Below are 19,475 nucleotides of genomic sequence, written 5' to 3' on the forward strand. Positions count from 1 at the left end.
AAAGTGGACAGAAAGATGGGCAGAGTGTTTAGCATTACTGAGGAATGTGTGTGTGTGTAGTGGGGGGTCCCACTGGGCCTGTTGTGTTGACCCTAGGGAACGCTCCCTCATTTTGTGGTCCTCAAGATGTTGCCCAAGGATGAGCTGCAAGGACCTGCTTGTCTCTTCTGTCCTGTCTTGCTAAACAAAAATAGTGCCACAACTGCATGACTGCACCCCTTTGCAGGATCTCAAAAAACCTGAGCCAGCATACTGTTTTAAAATTTCATGGTATTAAATATGTGGGTGTTACAGAAATAGCAGAGAGACTGAGCCAGGCAGCAAGCTAGGGAAGATGGAAATGAGTTTGTAAGAGCAATAAATGCACGCAAGGACATGGCTCAAGCTACGAAGCCTGTTTGGAGGTGTGCGGGGTGAATGCCTCGCATCGTGCATTTAGCTGTCACCACTGTCCTGAGCGTGGCAGGGGCTCCAGTGTCAGTACTGGCGTGGGTCCAGTTTAGTCTGTGCTCCCAGTCTGAAAGCAGAGTGGTGGTGTTTTCAGCTGGCTCCGTCCCCTGAGCTGGTTCACCATGGAGCTGTCTGTCAGCATCACGCCAGCGGTGCTGCAGGGAGTGGGAGGAAAGGCTGTGGTGAGGCTGGGGCACATCTGGGCAGCCCAGGTGGAAATGATGCTCTGTGACCAACCCTCCTCTCGGTGGTGACTCCATGCTTCCAGGAGCTCAAAATTTAAATCGCTGCACGGTCTGATTAACCCAGTGGTTCACTAAGGATTTCCATGCTAAATTGCTAGAACAATAGTCCTTCTTGCATACTCAGGAATGCTTTCTGTGACCTCTTATTCTTGACACTGGTCTCCAGTCTTTGATCTCTTTGTCATTTTGGTCAAAGTCTGTCACTACAGACTTAGTTGCACCCTGATACCAGCTGTCATCTGTTATTGCCATTAGGGTCTGTTCATGATCCTTTTGCTTTGGAGCTTTGGATGCTTTTTGTGACCCTTAAAAGATGATAATCCCGAGTAGACACTGCAAAACAAGCAACACAGCTAAAGTTTCCCTGAACAACATTTGAGAGGTATGCTTGGGTGTTAGAGGCTGTGGTTAAGCCTGACCTGGCTAGAGTCCTCATCTTCAATTTGAATGCAGTGGGATTATAATTTATATTTCCATTTCTGACTCCCCAACACCCATGTCAGTATGATACGCCTGAACCGCAGTTCAACTTCACAGATGGTACTTGCATTGCAGAAAATATTAGATGACTAGTGCCCTAAATACAACAGAGTGCATTTGTCTACACATCTGTGTAGACAGAAAAATCTCTTTAATGGTAAAAAGCATAGTCATGTAAGAGGAATGTGAAGGGAGTTTGCTAGAAGACTCAGTGGTGACTTTTTAAGTGTTGGAGCAGGGTAAGCAAAATGAGAATAAGACCTTAAAACTGTGATAAACATGACAAGTGACTTTAACACATCTGTCTAAAGAAGCAGGCTTTTATGATTTTTGTTATTTTGTTAAAAACAACAACTTTGATAACTGATGTGTTTTCCTAATAGTACAAAACACATCAAATATTTTAGTGACCTGCTATTTAAAAAATAACCACATCAAATGGCTCAGCTTCCTTGAGGATTGTCTCCATTCCTTCAGGACATGTATTTCCCATGGCCCATCAACATCTGTTCAGGTATTGCAAATGCAGGAGGATGGAGAGGTGAAGACTTGCAGGGTCTGATTCTCCCTCTCCAGCCTCTGGGCTCCAGAGAAACTTTAGTAAAGATGGAGGAGACAAGGGAGAGCCTTCATGGAGAGTGAGCATGCAGCAGCCCTACCAGCGTGTCCTCAGCAGGTTGTGCAGCAGCTTCTAGTACCCCTTTCCTGGGGAATTAATTAATTGACAGCTCAAAATTGTTGATTCTGGGGGGAGTTTTCCAGCATCTTTTCTGTCCTCTGCTGTCTCTCTCTATTCTAAAGCTGTCTGCACAAGGACATGAAGGAAAATTAATCCAAATCACCTAAAATGTGAATGTACAGTAGATTAGGTAAACTAAATTAAACCGTTGTATATATTCTCTGATTCAGCGTTCAAGTGACCTTAATTTGATTAAGCTTAATTCACATCAAAGTAAATTATACTAAATATGAAATAGGGTTGATTTAATTAATAATGAGTGTGTCTGCAGGGATCTAATGTGGTTTGATTCATTACCGAAATGTTAATTCAGATTACCTTTCTAGAGTTTTCTCATGTAGATAAACCCTACAGGACAGTTTATTAGTCATGCCTAAACTGGTGTAATTGTGTGTTTATTCCCCCTGGCTCTAGAAGGACCTTCCCACCACTCTCCTTGTGTGGGACTTCATGAGCATTTTGTTGTGGGATGTCTTGTTGATTCATTAATCCAGCCAATGAAAATTCATCAATGAAAATTCTGTTGAATTAGCCAGTTTTTGACCTGGTTTGTGGCTGCAGGGTGCTCCACAGAGTAAAGGCAGGAGAGTGAATGTGTGAGCAAGGTGGAGAGGGTGTTGACTCATTTCACCTCAGGTCAACCCTTTGTGCAAGAGACGCCATGCTGCCAGCAGTGTTCACATGCTGGAGGTTCACTCTCCGTTGGGTTACGTAGCGCATGGACTAGAAGAAGTCACGAGTCTTGCTGGAGTTGCTTGAAATCAAATACCACCAAGTGTGATCTGCTTGGTGTTCAGGTACAACTGTCATGTGTTACTTGGCTCTGGCTTGTACAGGTTTCCTTTGACTTTTTCTCTCCTTTGTGCCTGTGTAGTACTACTACTGAATAGCCATCATCTAAGTAGCTTGTGCTTTCAATAAACACAAGCTCTACTGACCTACTTTTTTACTTCTTTTCTTCTTCTTCTGTCCATGGCTTTAAAGTTCTATGAGTATATTTTTTGCTGTATGATTATTACAGGAATGGACACATTATAATTGCAAAGATGAAATAACTGGAATGGCTGAGACCTGCAAAATTTTGCCTAGGGTGTTTTTAAGGACTTGCTTTGTTTTCAAAGGATTCTGCAAAAAATTTCTGATTTCATAGTGCTGTGCTTCAAGTGTAAAATAAGTAGCAGAAATGAAACATCTGATGATTTTCAACCACTTCCCAAGTTGAAACTATTGGAGAGGCTTCAGGAGGAGAATGGATAATAAATATGAACTAAATACAGCAAAGTTGATCTAATTCTATAGCTTTTTTTTTTTTTTTTTATTTCTCTGAAGATGAGTAAACTTGTATTTGAAAAATAGTGAAATGACCTGAAACCTGGCCTGAACTTTAACATGAACCCTAAGTTTGTTGCAAAAGTCTCTGAACTTTGGGAGGCTGCAAAGAATATAATATTGTGCTTCAAAATTTGCTTGAAATCTATCCCCGGACTACTAAGAAATGCTGACTGTCCCTGTTAGCACCTTCACATTTTCTAGTTTCAGCTTGCACAAGGAATCACTCCAAAAAGTGGCCAAAGGGGTGCTGTCAGCCTCTAGAATCTTCCTGTGATTATTTGGTTCGTTCTGTCAGGAAACCAGGCTCTGAAACCACCGAGCTGTGCCCATCTCATCCTGTTTTAATATCAGCACACCCAGACACATAAACAATGTGCTTCTTCATGAGGCAATGAAAATCAATGAGGCTTTGAAAAGACATGCTCTTTAAAGTCATGGCCTTATTTGGGAAGTTGCAAGAAGCTTGGCTGTCACAAGAGAATATTTTGGCTCCATGACAGTTTCCTTTATACGGTTCCTTAGCGAGGAATCTCCTGTGTTTGTGCAGTGATAACTTGCAAGTGTTGCGTGCCTTTTTTCCCCTCCCCAGGAATGTTTGCTGGAGGAGAACCTAATATGTTGGTCAAAAGAGGCCAAAGACCCCTTTGGACCAGACCTCTGTCTGGTCCAAAGTATGTAAAGAAAGCAGATTTTCAAAAAATTCCTAGTATTTCAGTGTTCCTGAGCAGATTCATGTATGGTTTTTTTATAATTGCTTCTCTATAACCTTTTTTTTTTTTTTTTCACTACTCATTTGTTCAGTGTTATCTTTTGTTTATGTAAGTGTGGGATTGTTTAGGAATGATCTGGTCTGCCACCACCCTTTTGTTCCTTACACTTCTTGGGAATGTTTCCTTTAAGTTCCTGACACCTTGGGAACTGCAGTGGGATAAAAGAGCCTGCATGATAAAGATAAATAATAAACTGAAGGGAAGGTGTCAGAGACAGAAGCATTTTAGACTTGTAGTTTTATGGGGAGAATGAGAAAAGAGAGAGAAGGTTATCACAGCAGCATTTTGAAATGGTTTCAGAACATGTAGTTGAAAGAGAAAGACAGATTAGAGAAGAAAGTTGTGATTATAAGCTAAAAATCACTGTGGCTGTTGCTGAATTCCCTGTCCATATGATAAACCAGTGGAATATAAAAATTTTGCAGAGACTTAAGCTGCACAATTTAGTGAAGTCCTGAGGGAAAAGGACCTCCAGGCTACGCTGTCGTTGGAGACCCGGGGCACAATGACGAGCAACGCCTTATGGATCTATCATGACACTGATACCGTAAAGGACACCCTCGAGCATCAACAATACTGCTAAATAATAGTTTTTAGAGAGGTTGGGAAGTCAAGGGACATAGGGTTAGCTCAACACAGTCTGGTTGCAGGACTAGTACCAATCCTTCAGATTTTACATCCCTAGAAGGGTACAATACATCCTTCTCCCCAGAATATCGGATCCTTTCCTCCACTGTCCTTAGTTTCCTTTCACCTGTTCTTGCCATTCCTGAACCTGCCATTGCTCGTACTGACCCAGCATACATTCTGCTCTGCCCAGCGCCTTTCTGTTTCTGAGGAGGTGGGGAGGCAGCTGTAGAGGCTGATCTCTGTCCTCAGCCCTACACAGCTACAGTGTCAAAGGTAATATTTGGCTTGTGCTGTCATGTCTTTGGAGAAAGGACAGGTGGAGGGGTGGTAAGCCTGGAGCAGAGACAGCTCAAGGGTCCAGCACTGCTTGTATTTCCCAGGCACCAACATTGTCTGATAATACTGATGTCACTTAATACTGTGCTCATCTAATAGCAGCCTGAGGTAGCAACGAGTGGTAGTGCCCATGGCAGTGGGTGGGAAAGGGAAAGCAAGATGCATATAACTTAAGAGGAATGCAACTAGACATGTGAGGCTGGAAGGAGCAGCCATCAGGTTAGGCTGATCTGCAGTGCTCTGAGATAGAAATGTGAGTTCAAAATGTGGAAGAAGCGTGATGCCTGTCTGTGGCTGGAAACTAGGTAGGAATTTTGCGAGCAAGGGGAATAAGTTTTGGATAGTATTTGAGGTTTTGTGATGATCTCTCATTTTATGAGTCTTGGGAATTCATTTGCAGCGCCTTGCTACTTCTGTCTCCCTTTCAAGGTCACTGGGATGCACTGACTGCTCTGTAGCTTCATTCGTTAGAAATTAGCTAAGCCAGGATTTGACTGGGATGTTTATCTGGCCATTTCCATCAGGAGGTCATTCATACTTGGAAAGACAAATGTATCTCATGTTAGAGGTCAGGTCATGCTCACCTCTCTTTGCCTCCAAAGATGAGGGAAGTAGGATTTGGCTCATGAATAAATATTTAATTCTCGAAGACATGAGTCAGTTGTCTAAACTGAATTGGTGCCCTGTTCCATTTCAAATAATCTGGAGTACCCAAGTGATAGAAGTGTGGTTCATGGCCATGACCTGTGGGATACCAGAGCCCACCTGGATGCCAGACACTGATACATGTGCTTGGACACCTGGGTTTAGGCAACTGGTTTGAACCCCAAGCAATGCCAGGCAGGACTGCAGCGGGACTATGCAATTTTTCAGCAGTGAGCACTGTTGGGAGGAAAAAGCTTTTGTTTGCTGCAGTTTCTCTGGGGTTTGGTGTATAAATACCAGGCAGTGGATCTAGAGCTAAGACTGCTCTGATTGGAAAACCCACTCCCGATTTCCCCTTCTGTCCTTTCCTGGTCCTGTACACCTTTGTGCAGCTTTGAGGTGGACAAAAGTGTATCCCATTGCTTTTCCCAAGGTTGCGACCAATTTGTGAGATGGACTGTATGTGTTCTGTGTGGCTTGCCTGCTAGTCTAGCCTGAATGATGAAAAGGACCCACTCAGTACAGGTAGGGAGGCAATAGGTGTTGTATTAAGCTTGATTCATGATAGTGTAGGGCAATTTGTACTACTGCTCCTTACTTGGCTATAAAAATGCTACTACCTCTACCATAGGTAGTTAATCACAGTTGTATAGCCTAAATAGGTGTTTTTTTAAAGATAAAGTGAGTAAATGGGATCATTCAGTTGAGAAATGATAAGCCATTCAATTATAGCTGGGCAAGTAGTGTGTATGCGTGACCTCTTACTCTGCTTTGCCTCCCGAGCTCTCCTGGTTCTTCTGGCTGCAAGAAACATCACAGGGTCTTGAACAGTTGTGGTGGATGGCCAGGGCTTGGGGGCTGCTGGAGCAGGTTGCAGTAATGGTTTGATTTGTTGGAGACCTCCCTCGTTCAGACTGTGCATTGAGCAGAGGAGTGGGAGTTGGCAGAGCCAGAATAAGAATTCAGACTTTATCAGTAACTTTGCTATGCAGTCCTGAAGCAAGCAGTGTGGCTTCCCTCCCTCTTCCATTCACCACCTCAGAAATCTGGATCTTATGAAAGAAGTCACAGCAAAATTAGGAGAGATATGGAAAATTCTGGATGTAGAAAGCAAAACAGGGTGCCCCAAACATGTTACTGTTTCGCTTCTTTATAGATGTTAGTGCTCGTCCTTTTGTTAGGAAACTGATTCTCATCCCCACTACTGTTGGAAACTGGAGAACTGATGATGTTCAGATGATGTGGTGTCCTAAAAGCTGTCCAGTTCTATGGATTGTGGAAAGGCTTCTGCTGTGATGCGGTTTTTGTAATTTACATGCATTTGATTCTAAAGTGTAACATGCAGCTTATGTAAAAAAGGTATTTTTGTGTTCATTTTGACACTTCTTTAATTAAAGTGTCAGACCTAATAATGTTTCACTGAAGAAACCGGTGGACCCTCTCCAAGGAGTCCTGCAGGAGCAGCAAAGAGCAGGAGTTGTGATATTTCTCAGGTTCTTAAAAAAAAAAAAAAAAAAAAAATCAGTTTTTCAATCTTCAGTCTTTCTTTATGTGAAGAACAAATAAGGGATACAAACATGATATTCAAAACAATACTTTTCCACTTCAATTGCTGTGGTTTTGATTTGCCATGGAATGTCATATAATATATCTTCTTGCTATATCTGGCTCAAAAACATTGGGTCTTGCTGATGCGCTGTGAAGAAATTGGTAAAGTTGGCAGAAACCCACGCCTTCGCTGCAGTGACCCTTTGCAGAGTGCAATGTGGCTAAGCCACATGCATTTCAGAGAAAGGCATCCCTGAGTTGTCTCCTGTGTTGTAGAATATACTCATGTCCACCCGTAATTTTCCTGCAGCCTTATAGGGAGAAGGCAGCATGAAGTCTCAAAGTTGTGGTCTAAATATGTTGGTGGTTCTTGTTAAAGATTATGTATAATCTTCCTCCACTATGTGTATATTACTTAGGGAGCATGCGTTGTCAGTAAGTAAATTCCATGTGAGAAGGGTTATCACAAAGGGAAGAGATTGTGGGAATGACCTGATGTTTCTTGTGCAGCAGCTGCTGTAGCAGCCAGGCCCGCTTTGGGAGCAAGCTGTGCTATTCCCGAGGGATTGGAAGGTCCTGCTCACAGAATCACACAGAGTTGTGGAGGTTGGCAGGGACGTTTGGAGATCATCTAGTCCAACCCCCTGCTCAGGACCTTGTCCAGTTGAGTTTTGAATATCTCCCAAGAACCTCTCTTGGCAACCTCTGCAATTGTTTGACCACTCTCATGGTAGAAAAGTTTCTTCTTATGTTTGAATTGGATTTCCTGTATTGCAAAATTTGTGCCCATTGCTTCTTGTCCTGTCACCTCTGAGAAGAGTCTGACTGTCTTCTTTACTCCCCCATCCTGTATTTTACACAGTGATGGATGTGTCTATAAGGATGAGATGGGAGACACTGTCAGAAGCCTTGCTGGAGTCAAGACCTGTCAGTACAGAGTAGACTAGAGCCTGACCAGTGTGATTATGGTGTCCCGTTTCTCTGGTAGAAGCACAGCTCCAGTGGCATTGCACCACTAGCATCTCCCTCCTGCCCCAGTTGTATGGGTTAGTGTGTAAAACTGCTGCTCTGAAGCCTTGGAAGAATCAGAACTTTTGTATGTTCTCATGGGAGTGAGCAAATGAAGTTCTGAGATTGCCACATCTTATGTCTGTCCTGCTGACAGAAGCTGTTTGTGAACAAAGGATTCCACAGTATATAGTGAATAATTCCTTCACATGTTTATTCTAACATCTTTTGCATCAGCTGCAAGGGAAAGAAGAATTTATTCCCTTTTTGTTGGAAGCAGGGACAGTGTACATCTTAATGTGATATCAGTGCAGCTCAGCTTTGGCAAATTCTCTACCATCAGTACCTTACACTGGATAATCCTTGCATGTCCCATGAGAAATTCTGGACCATGGTCTGATCAAGCTTTAACATTATGTCTATGTAAAATCCCTGTAAGCTAAGTTCCTAAGACCTTGGTGCTGTGATCTTGTGCTGCACAGAGCTTGCTCAACAGATACATGGTACCCATGGAGTTTTACCAACTGTGGTGAGATTACTTTTGGCAGATAGAAGCAGAAGTATAAAACTCAACCTTGATTTTTCTTCTCTCTACGTCCTACCATTTAATTAGAGTGCAGAGGTATGAGAAGACTCAGTTACTAGGAGTACTCTTCTGATGCTTACCAGAGAAGATGTCAAGTAGACACTGATATTTTCCATGCAGAATAACTTCTGGCCTGTGAATATACTTGATAATGAGTCCCCAGTTCAGTAGGCATTAATGTGCTCATCTGTGTGTGGGAAGTTGCTTGGTTCACGTTGGCTGCTACTTTTGAGTGCAAACATGCCACTGTATAATTTAAATGCTTATAAGATCTAGGCCATTGGCTTCCATGAACATGGCAAGAAGTCAGGGTGTTTATGGTGGTATGTGAAAACCTTTATTTGTATTCACGTCTAAAATACACAGGTTTGTGTTTGTTGATCTATGATGTATACAACCCACATACTTCCCAAATGTTTTATGTCAATGTGTGTTTTAGTGGATGACTGTGGTTTATTCAGATACTATTTTCATATCCATTGACATTTCATTTGATAATGGTGATAATGCAAGTCTAGTTTTAGCCTCCCGCTTCTCTTTTTTCCCCACTTAATCCTTCACAACTTGGAAAAAGTCAAACTGAGTAATTATAGCTAGCTTGGAGGAAGTTTCCAAATGGAAGTCTACAGTTCCTTTTATTTTCTCTGAAAGAGTCCTATCTTCTGCTCTGTGCTTGTACAGATTAAGATACTAATCAGCAAAGATGTAGCAGGTATAAGATTCTGTGGCTGTCAGGTGAATATTGAAGCAGCGTAATCCATAATTAGTATGGGGACTTCTGTGTGCACTGTGATTCAAATTAATTGTGCTGTATTGAGAAAGCTGTGGTTGATAATTGTTTATCTAGGAATAAATAATACATTACTGCCTCGCACTTCAAATTCATATAGCCTTGTACCTTTCCTTGGAAGGGATTTTGTATGGTTTTAAATCATTTTTCATAAGCAGGCAGGAATACAAGTCTTGGTCATGATCAACTAACATTTGCAACCTATACAGACTGAACCTTAGTTTTTGGATGTTTGGTGATTTGACCATATTTCTCCTTTTACTAATTTGACATTTATCTCAAATGTCCTTGTCTGTTGCTGGCTGTTATGTCTTGTCTATGTAAACTGCTAGGGACGTTTTCCATTTTCAGCTTTATATGGCAATCAGCACCAAACAGTCCTAAACTTGACTATTGCAGTGATCGATATCTTAATGATCTGTATGGAGCTTTTAGTTTTCATCGTGACTGGCTCAGTTCTGTTGGATTGCAAGTTGTGACTTGGTGCAGTCCCCAAGGGCTAATTAGAAAATCAGTAAGAATCCCATTCTCTCTAGTTGACTCCAGTGCACCTTCCCTTAAGCATTAAAATAAGTCAGATGGGGCTGTATTTTGGAAAAACATCTTGTTTCAGCCCTGTGAGATGCTGTATGCTTGTCTGCACCTGGTACAGAGTGTTTATTAATGAAAATGGTATGTGCTACTCCCAGTATGATAAGAGTAAAGCCATGGGACAAAAACATGGGGAAGACCTCACATCAGCCGTCCTGTGGTCAGGCCAAGGCTTGAGACTTGCAAAGCATGGTGCATATTTGGACCAAATCTGGGAGGGAGAAAAGTGATTTTTGCTGTGCAGATATTCATGTGCTGTGATAATTTCAAGCTATATAAATGAGGGGGGAATGTGGGTAGGATTTTTTTGATGAAGGTTAATGTCACAAAATTAAACCTTAGTGGTCAAACTGAAGACCAGAGAGTGAAAGGAGGAGTCTGAAACTATTCTTGCGCATCAAAATTCACATAATATTTTAAGGCAACATATAATAGAAATCCCATTGATGAAAAGAGGAAAAAAACCCATTCATTTCTGCCCCACCCACCCTTTAACAGCTGAAGGTTGGAGTTGGTACTTTAATACTGAATATATCATTGTTCAGTAAACTTCAGGGCACTGAAATTATTTCCACAATTTTCCCAGTACCTGAACAAACTAAGGTAGCTGTTCTTTCTTCTACTTCAATAATCCTTTTAAATCTTATTTTCTTAAGCCCAAGAAAGACTTTTGAACTCAGAGACAATCCTATTGAAAGGAGATTTTTCAGCATATTCTGGGATGCTGCCTGTGATCGCCACATCCTCCACTGTGCAGAAATGTTAGAGCTGCAGTGGATGTATACTGATTATATATGCTCTTGTTGGCTCATTTCCCTTCTCCTTTCTGTTTTCTTCCTCATGAATTGAAGTGAGTGCTGGATTTTTCAGTGCAGTTGTGGGTTTTTTTAGTGGTCTGAATATCATTTCAGCATAGTGATAATACAGGCTTAATGACAGAAGTCTGCTCTGTTAGTGGCTTTTTCATTGCTTCATCAGGGGAATAAATAGTTACCTCATTAAAATATCTCAGTCTGCTTGTGATCGGATAATGTCACCTAGCATCTGGCCAAGGCTTTGGTGGAATCTTGGGTCAAGAGAACCAGTACCGATACACTGATGTACTGAATATCAATAATGCAAGATGTTATTCTTGGGGAAACTAGGTTCTTAGGCAGAGTATCAACACAAGGCCTTTGTATGCCACTTAAATACTGGCTAAAGCCAGAAATTTCACCATTGTCCTCTGCCTCATTCTGTTTTGTCATATTTCCAGGCTTTTTTTGCAGCCTTTGCTTCTTTGTCAAGCTTTCATCAAGGATAACCACTTCTGTCACAGTCTCAATTGTTTGTTAGAGCCTGGAATTAAAACTACAAATTGTTTTCCAAAAGCTACTCCCTTCAGTGTGTCTTCTTCAGTGGGAAGGAACTCTCATTGTCACATCTGTCTGGCCTTTGATCAGAAGGTGGAATCTGGGTCCCGCAGTTTTCATTACATTAATCATCCCACCCAATGTTCAGTGTCATTTTTCTTTCCTGTGATGTAATTTGATTTTGTGGTAGTGTGGGACATTTTTCATCAAAGGTCTGGACTGATTATACAGCCAGGCAGGGAATAAACAACTCCTCCTTGTAAAATATTTTGTTGCTGGTTGTGGTTTCTGATGTACCTTCTGTTTGCTTCTCGAGACGTTCAGTCTGGCTCAGGGCATGAGAAGTTACAGTCTTCTTTGCTAAAAAGTCATAAGGAAGTATTATAATCCTGCATTTATTTACGTATTTGGCCATTGCATGTGTTCATGTGACTTCCTGAAGCCACTGCAAGTTCTCTTAGGTAATTGCATGTGAGCCTTATTCATGTTGACAATATGACATGACGGTCTCAGATCTTACTGTCTAATATGGGAATCCTGGTAATTAATTAACCAGAAATGACACCATCAGATATCTCACAGGATAGGAGCCCTGCTCTTGCTGTCTGTAATGCTATGAACTGGTGTGAAAGTGCTGGCTAAAAAAAATTAAGTTAAAAAAAGTTACCCTACTGAAACCTTTCAGCAGCTGACCTCTATTGAATATGAAAGCTTTCTGGAGGATGTTTGCCTTTTGAGTCCTTCACAGTGAACCCATTGATGATGGAAGCCTTGAACAGTTGACTATTTATTTGCATAGTGGCTCTTAAGAAATTGAAGAAATTGGAAGACCAGACAGTGATTTTGTCAACCCTGTTTCAAGAGGAGTGAATACTTAGGGGAAACAGTACACTATGTTTGCTGTTAATTCTGTAGAAGGGTTTTTATTTTAGCTAGCATGAAAAATAAATGCATTTCAAGTGAAAACCAGCCCTCTTCCACTTGAACCCAAGTTAGAGGAAGACTGGGGTGAACAAGAAAACAGAAGTTCAGACTTCCCTCATTCACCCGTGAGGAATCTTAGCTAGCTGTGACTTTGAAGGTTAAAACGTGTTTCCTACAAGGTCAGTAGCAGAATACTGGCTTGCAGGGGGCTGCCTCACCCCTGCCTGGCTGCTGGAGTACTGTATATAGTAAGCATACTTCTAGTGAAGTTCAGCCTAAATATGGAAGATGACCTTTCTTGACGGTTGTATTGTTCTCCTCTCCGCTAGTTTAAATTTTTTATTAGACTATAGCCAGAAGCAGCTACCTCACAGTCCTTCTCTTTCTGGATGCTTATGGAATAATTAATTTCTGTCAGATGGTGTGACTGCTTGTGTTTTAGTGTTCCTACAGCGTGCCTTTATTGTCACTTAACACCATCACATTTGTTTAAAAGGAAATAAAACAAAACCCAAGGTCACTACTACATTAAAAAATCCACGTTGCAAATAAATGTGGATTTTCTTTGTTTCCAGTGCTGGTTTTTTGCCATGGGTGCCTTGCCCTTTCTGCCTATATTTTTCAGAGCCATGGGATCAGATGCCACAGTTACTGTGGCCTGTCACGGATCGCTGTGTCCAGATGTGGCTGGCAGTACTTTGGGTGCTTTTCCAGTCTCCAAATCGCGTAGCCCAGTGTGGCAGCCACTGCCCTAGAGCAGGGTGAACCTCAGGAGCTGTAGTTGGGTCTGGATGCTTCAGACTCCAGCCAAAATCCTCCATGTGAGAAACTGTTTTCTTGTACTGGAAAACAGCCCTAGCAGTAAAAGAAAGAGATAAGTCAAGGTGGGAAGCAGCCTCAGAGGTGACTTTGAATTGGCTGCCTCCAGACTTTCCCAGGCAGTGTGTTCTCCTACTGCGCCATAATCTCTCCCTCCCAGTTGAGGGGTTGATTTCCCAGGATTTGCATCTCCGTCATTTCCAGCAATCCTCTCCCTTAATCTGCTCTCTAGCCAGCAGCTGAGTGGCAATCAATGCCTGTTCCCCCTCTGCCCGACCTATGCTGGCATCCATAGGTGGCTGCGCGCTGTTGTAGCAGAGATGCTGAGGCTAATCTAGTGTGTGCACAACCACACGGTAAAACCTCCTCCCGTCCCTCCTGAGCACAGTGCCGAGTTCAGCCAGGGCTGTCAGGAGCCTTGCCAAAGTCTCCCCAGGCTCTCCCATGAATAAGACCCGTGCAGTCCCTAAGCGAATGGATAATGGCAGTCATCCAGCCTGTGATTCTTACACATCCCCATTTTCAAGGGGCTTTCTATGGGGATGATGAGCTCTGGCTCCTGGTGTTTCAGGGTTTGTTCCCCTCTGCTGTGAGCTGTGTTTACTCAGCCAGGGTGTGCAATGCTGCCAGGCCACGTAATTTCAGGGGAGCAGATGCGTTGTCCATGGATGAGCTATTCCAGGAGCCTGCCCATGTGCTTCCATGCCCTGCTTCGGTGGGACCGCCCTGTGTAGAGTAGGTGCAAACTTCACCCCTGAGCCTGGGGTGCCTCATCGCTCCCGGTTCTCCCCACCGGCCACTGGCACTGGGGCAGGTCCTGCTGGTGCGGGGTGGCCAGCGCAGGGGTGCAGCGGCTGGGCTGGGGGAACTCGGCTCCTGTTTGTCACCCCTGGGTGTGCGTGCGGCAGGGATGCTCTGACCCCAGCGCTCGCTGCGCTGTTGCCGTGGAGATTGCGTGCGCTGTTGCTAGGCAGCTGAAGCATCTTTGCTTGCACACTGCAATGCCACGAAATTCTCAACTTTCCTCATTCCTATCTCCCTTCTTTAATTTCACAGATATGACTCCTTTGGCTCTTATCCCGCTTCATTCAGTTGCACTGCTGCGATTTCTTGGTGTTAACCCTATAAACCCTAAAAAGCCCGCATGGCACTGCAAATAGGATTTATGGCAATGAATTCAGGGCTGAAGGAGTTAAAGTGGTTGGGGACAGACTACAGAGGAAATGATTTCTAGCAGATAAACTACTTAAAATGTTCTGGCATTCATGGAAGGGGAGGTTTGTGGCTGCAGTCTTTTGTTCCATCACTGATGGTTTATATGAATAAAAACACAGACTAAAATATCACTACAAGGTAAGAAAATCAGCTTGAATGGGCCTAATTAATCTCTTCGGTTACAATATATACGTAGTTTTTTAGTATCCTCCGCTTGTGTTTAGTGATTTTAATGTAGCATGTGAATGGTAATTTAGCCGTGGAGCCTGTCGTGTACAGTTTTTGACTTATTTGGCTTGAATAATAAAGATATCAGCCTGTATTCTTGGAGTATACTGCATTAATCAGACTTGCAGGAATGATCACATGGTACTCTATCGCCTTTCCCTGTTAGCTGCTGCTTGTCAGCAGCTGGCTGAGCTGTAGGCTGCAGGCCAGTATCTGCATACCCTTTCTCTTCAGAATATTTCAAATATACTGTCTCGTCATTATGCATTTTGCTGCAGTTTGACAAACTAAATGGTCCTCCTGCACGTTAAGAAGATTATTTTAAATTTCAGAGCATTTGTGTAGTTACTAGGCCATGTATGCATTTGAAGAATTCAGGTAGGCTCTCTGTTTTATACATCAGTGTGCTTGGTTTTTGTTCTCACAAGGTTTTTGCTGTGTAATGTCAGTCAGCTCTACAGTTAGTTCTTCAATGTGCAAATATTTCTTGCGTTTTAAAATCTCTACCCTATGCATGGGGAGAAGTGCTTGAAGGGTAAGATGCAGGTAACGGTAGCTAACTGCATGATGAAGTGCAAAGCTGGGTAATTGATTATATCTTGCACAAATTTCATCGCTGTGCAGCTAGAAGCAGCGAGTACAGTGTAGTTATAAATATAAACCAGAAACTGTTCTGTTTAAAAGGGTCTTTGCTATTTTTGGTTCCAGAGAATCTGACAGATGCTCCTTTGAGATAGAATACTGATTGTGATAGAGAAGAGAAAATTGATGCTTGGATTGTATATAGGATTATATTTTATGCTGCTGCAGAGTGTACATGTCTGTTTTTCATAATCTTGTAGCTGCAGAATTCTGTATGAATTACGTTTAAAATAACAATATGGTTAAGTTTGTTGGGGTTGGTTTGTTGTGTAAACATTTGAGCAACTGTGATTGTTAGAGTATAAAATTAGCACCTTTTATTTGATATTGGTTCTGCTCAGTATTGCCTCTGCCCCCTCTCCTCCTCCATCCCCACCCCCAATATAACTCCATCCTTATGCAAGTGTTGAGGTCTTTTAAAACCATAACAGATTTTTGAAGACATGAAACAGAATTTCTACCCTCACTAATAGAGTTGATTATTTTATCTGCAACAGAACAGTATTGAAGGTGAAAAAATTCTGGTCAGTAGTTGTGGGGCGGGGAGTATCTCACTTTTTTTAAAAAATGTGTTTTGCTTGGTGTGTTCAGTTCTTATAACTCGTGTAATAAAATTGTCCAGATAAAATGGTGACAATGTTACAACAACATTGGGGATCATCTCATGATATGTTTGTCTGTATATCATTATTATAATGTATCTTGAAAATACCGTTTCCTTTCTGATGCAAAAAAAAAAGAGATTGTTTGACCAAGTATGTAACTAGAAGAAAGAATGGATTATCTTTGTATACACAGTGAGCATTCTGTACCAAATATTTTCAAATTAAACTTTCTAACTTCAGATGAAACATTACTAACATTATTTCTGCTTTTTGTTAAAGCATTTAATATATTGGCAATTTCCCTTATTTCGTGTTTTGCCAGTCAGTTCTATGTGGAAGTACGTGGTGTCAAATGCAGTAAAAGCAGGCACAGGACACCCCCCACTCCTGCAAATGTCCTGATTCCAGCCATAAGGGCTGAGGATACACAGGCTGACCGTGTATACTTCTCGTGCTGTGAAATGAAGTATGATGCTGTCTGAGGGAAGAGATTTTACTAGAAGACCAGATAATGCTGTGTAACTGCAGTTGTCATAGGGCTGTCAGGAGATGCTTGAAATCTTGACATCGCTGATTGTTGGCAGTAAATTAAGCTGCAAATGGGCCCCAAACTTACTGTGCCACTTACTATGCCCACAGAGTTACTTGTATTTCACCCAGTTGGTTGGTTCCTATTCTTAATAGAGTGAAATTCTCAATAAATCTACATGAGAAGAAAAAAGGTGTTGTAAAAATTCTGTTTTAAAAGCCTTAGCTGTCTTTCAGTGGTTTTCCTAGACACCTTGGGACAGGAAGACACCTATGTTAACAGCAGGAACGGTCAAATGCTGATTACACACCCATTAGGCTTATTAAATTACTTGTCCTCTCTTAGACTTGATTTGAAAATAGTATTAACATTTGATGTGCAGACTGCTAGACATTTTCTTTTAAATCTTCTGCACTGGAAGGGCTGTGGTTTCTGTATAGCAACATTTAAATGGCATTTATTTTATTAGGCATTTCCGTGGTGTTTTGTTAAGGTTGTATCTGCATGTTGATGGTTTTTTTATGGTATGGTTATTCTCATGCCTGTGGCTATGTTACATTTTGATGGGATCAAAACATATCTTGCAAGATAAAGAAAAACAAAGGGTCTAGTTGAGCAGCGGGGTGGAAGTCTCAGTCCCATGGGCTCCCAGAAGCAAAGTTTATGTAGCAGTAGATGGCACTCTTCTCTGGACTAACAGCCCCTGGACCTTGGTGGCCCCACAGTCTTTACAGGTGCCATTTTCCATGCACATAAAACATAAGCTTGCACTTACCTTGACTCTGATCTGAAGCAGATGCCCACATGGATGTTGCAGAAAGATGGCTGTTTCCATCTTTCAGTGCACCTACAGGGCCTGAGTACCTAAGTATCTAGAGGAGTGGTGACCTCACTGGTGCCTGTTCATGTAAACCCATGCATGTCATTTCTGTATGTGCTATTCTACATTTTTCTTTCTGACTCCAGGCTGGGCCTTGAGGACCTGCAGGAGAACTCGGGCAGGTGGTGGGGGCTGTGGCACCCCAGCCCAACGCCAAGAGGTGTCACTGCAGTCTGGCTGCCTGAGTTCCCCCGGTGGTTTCAGTTTGATGCAGCTGCCTTCACTTCCCCAGCAAAACGGTGCTGGGGTATTTCTGTGAAGTGTTAAGCAGCCGCTGGACCTCTCTGCAGGAGTGTATCACTTAAGGGCTATAAGTGACCTTGGTGCGCTGTTTGTGAAACACTTATTTGTAAAGCCCTTTGGGATGAGATATTACCCCTGTGGTTACTGGCTGGATAAACAGAGACTTAAGCCTCAGAAAAAATAGGGGGTAAATCCATCGAATAATCTCATAGTTCCTTGTATCAGCCAAGGTTGGTTTATCTTCCTCTTGGGAAAAATCTAATATCCCTGAAAAACTTCAATTGCTTTTAAAGTGAAGGTTAAAGGAGCTAAGCCCCTTCTCAGTTTATATAGGCTGCTGGTTTCTTTGTGGTACCAATTGGGTCCATTTTCTTACTGATTTTCTGCACTGTCTTCATAAAAGCCCAAAGCTCACGTACATTTTGTTTATAATCGAAGGTAAGATTGTTCGTCTGCCACGTTTTTATGATGCCCTGGTGACCACACTGTTGTAAGATGACTTTGCACATGAAGCCAACAGGAGGATGGTACTCTTGGCCACAAGTGGTACTCCTCATTTGGTATCTTCAGTCCAGATTTAGCTCAGTAGCAGCAGAACACAAATGCTTTTTTTTTCTTTTGTTGCCATGCCTTTATCTTTCTGGGATATTACTTAGTATTCTTTGCAGTGAGCTAGTGTCTGTCTATTTCTGATACACCGCCCACCATGGCATCGCAGTATTTTTAACCTCATCTTCTATTCCCTCATCCACCGAACAAAACTGAGAACGCTACAAGAGGGAAGAGGAGTCTCTCAGAGAGCTGGCTATGAACAGAGGAAACAAAACCCACTGATGAATAGAAAGGAAAGTTCAAAATAAACATAAAGCATTTGGGTATCATGTACCTCACCTGCTGATCCCCAAAGCAGCGGCAGCAGTGAGGCAGTGCCTCCTGGGAGCAGGTGATCACCTGTGTCTTTGAGCCAGTGCAGGCATTGAGTTTACCTTACCTATAAGCATTTAATGATTGAGTTTAGCTGTGGAACTGGCAATGAACCCAGGAATTCTGATGCTTAAGCCTCTTACTACTGACAAACAAAAAACTGAATACCCCAAATTAGTGAAGAATTCTGGTTTTAATACGATTCTGCAAAAATTAATTCTGGCAGCAGGTGCCCGTCAAACGCCTGTTCTGACTTTGGCTGCAGCATTCACTGCATTAAGGCCAAGAGTTGAGGTACCTTCAGGGTAAGTGGCGTGTTTATTAAAGAACAGTATAAAGTGCGAGCCCAATCATTTTGTAAAGGTGGACATGATATTAAAACTTGAAGGCAGGTGGCTTTTACTTCCCTCTCCCCCAAAGAAATAGCAAGATGATTTATGGAAGGGACAAAAGGCTGGTACTCCGAAGGGATGCAGGCCTGTCTCCTGTGCCTTTTGCTGCTGAAAATTCCTAAGAAGGAGGCCTTTTAAATAATCCCAGTTTCCAGAAGTGCATGTGCAGTCTGAATAGTCAAGCAACTTCAGGAAGCTGTAGGTGAGGCACGTGAAGGGGTTTGCTTGTGTCACGAGTTGTTCTTTAGAAACAACAAAAAAAGATGTGCTGTTCTTTTCTACAAGGAATATGATCATATTGATGAGCAAGAAGCATCAGGAGAGTTGCCAAAAGACTATTTCAGTTGCTACAGGAGTGTAGGTTTTGTGGAGAGGGGTAATTGGGGTTGCAGCTCTATGGAGAAGTGGAACAAATTGTTGTTCCAAGTTGGTGACTCTGACCTCCCAGGTTAGATGGAGCATCTAGTGAGTAACACACCAGATAGTGCAGTTAGTCTTTTCTGACAAGAGGGAAAAAGAATCAGGGAGTAATTGTTGCTGAAGTGAAAAGGTGTTAAAATGACAGGGAGCAA

The 19,475-nt window shown here is 42.3% G+C and overlaps 1 protein-coding gene across 6 annotated transcripts in view; it reads left to right on the top strand.

Moving 5' to 3' along the window:
* Positions 1-19,475, top strand: part of EVL (Enah/Vasp-like) — a 158,975-nt gene that overhangs the window by 10,043 nt on the left and 129,457 nt on the right. The window contains exon 1 of one of the 6 annotated variants that reach the window (XM_074868770.1): positions 14,888-15,066. The exons of the other annotated variants lie outside the window; for them this stretch is intronic. Coding sequence (XP_074724871.1) covers positions 15,044-15,066 — 23 coding nt within the window. The 5' untranslated portion in view covers positions 14,888-15,043. Of the gene's footprint in view, positions 1-14,887; positions 15,067-19,475 lie in introns of those variants that run through there. 6 annotated transcript variants of the gene reach the window in all.

This window comes from Strix uralensis, chromosome 4 (assembly GCF_047716275.1).
Source record: "Strix uralensis isolate ZFMK-TIS-50842 chromosome 4, bStrUra1, whole genome shotgun sequence".
Lineage (NCBI taxonomy): Eukaryota > Metazoa > Chordata > Aves > Strigiformes > Strigidae > Strix > Strix uralensis.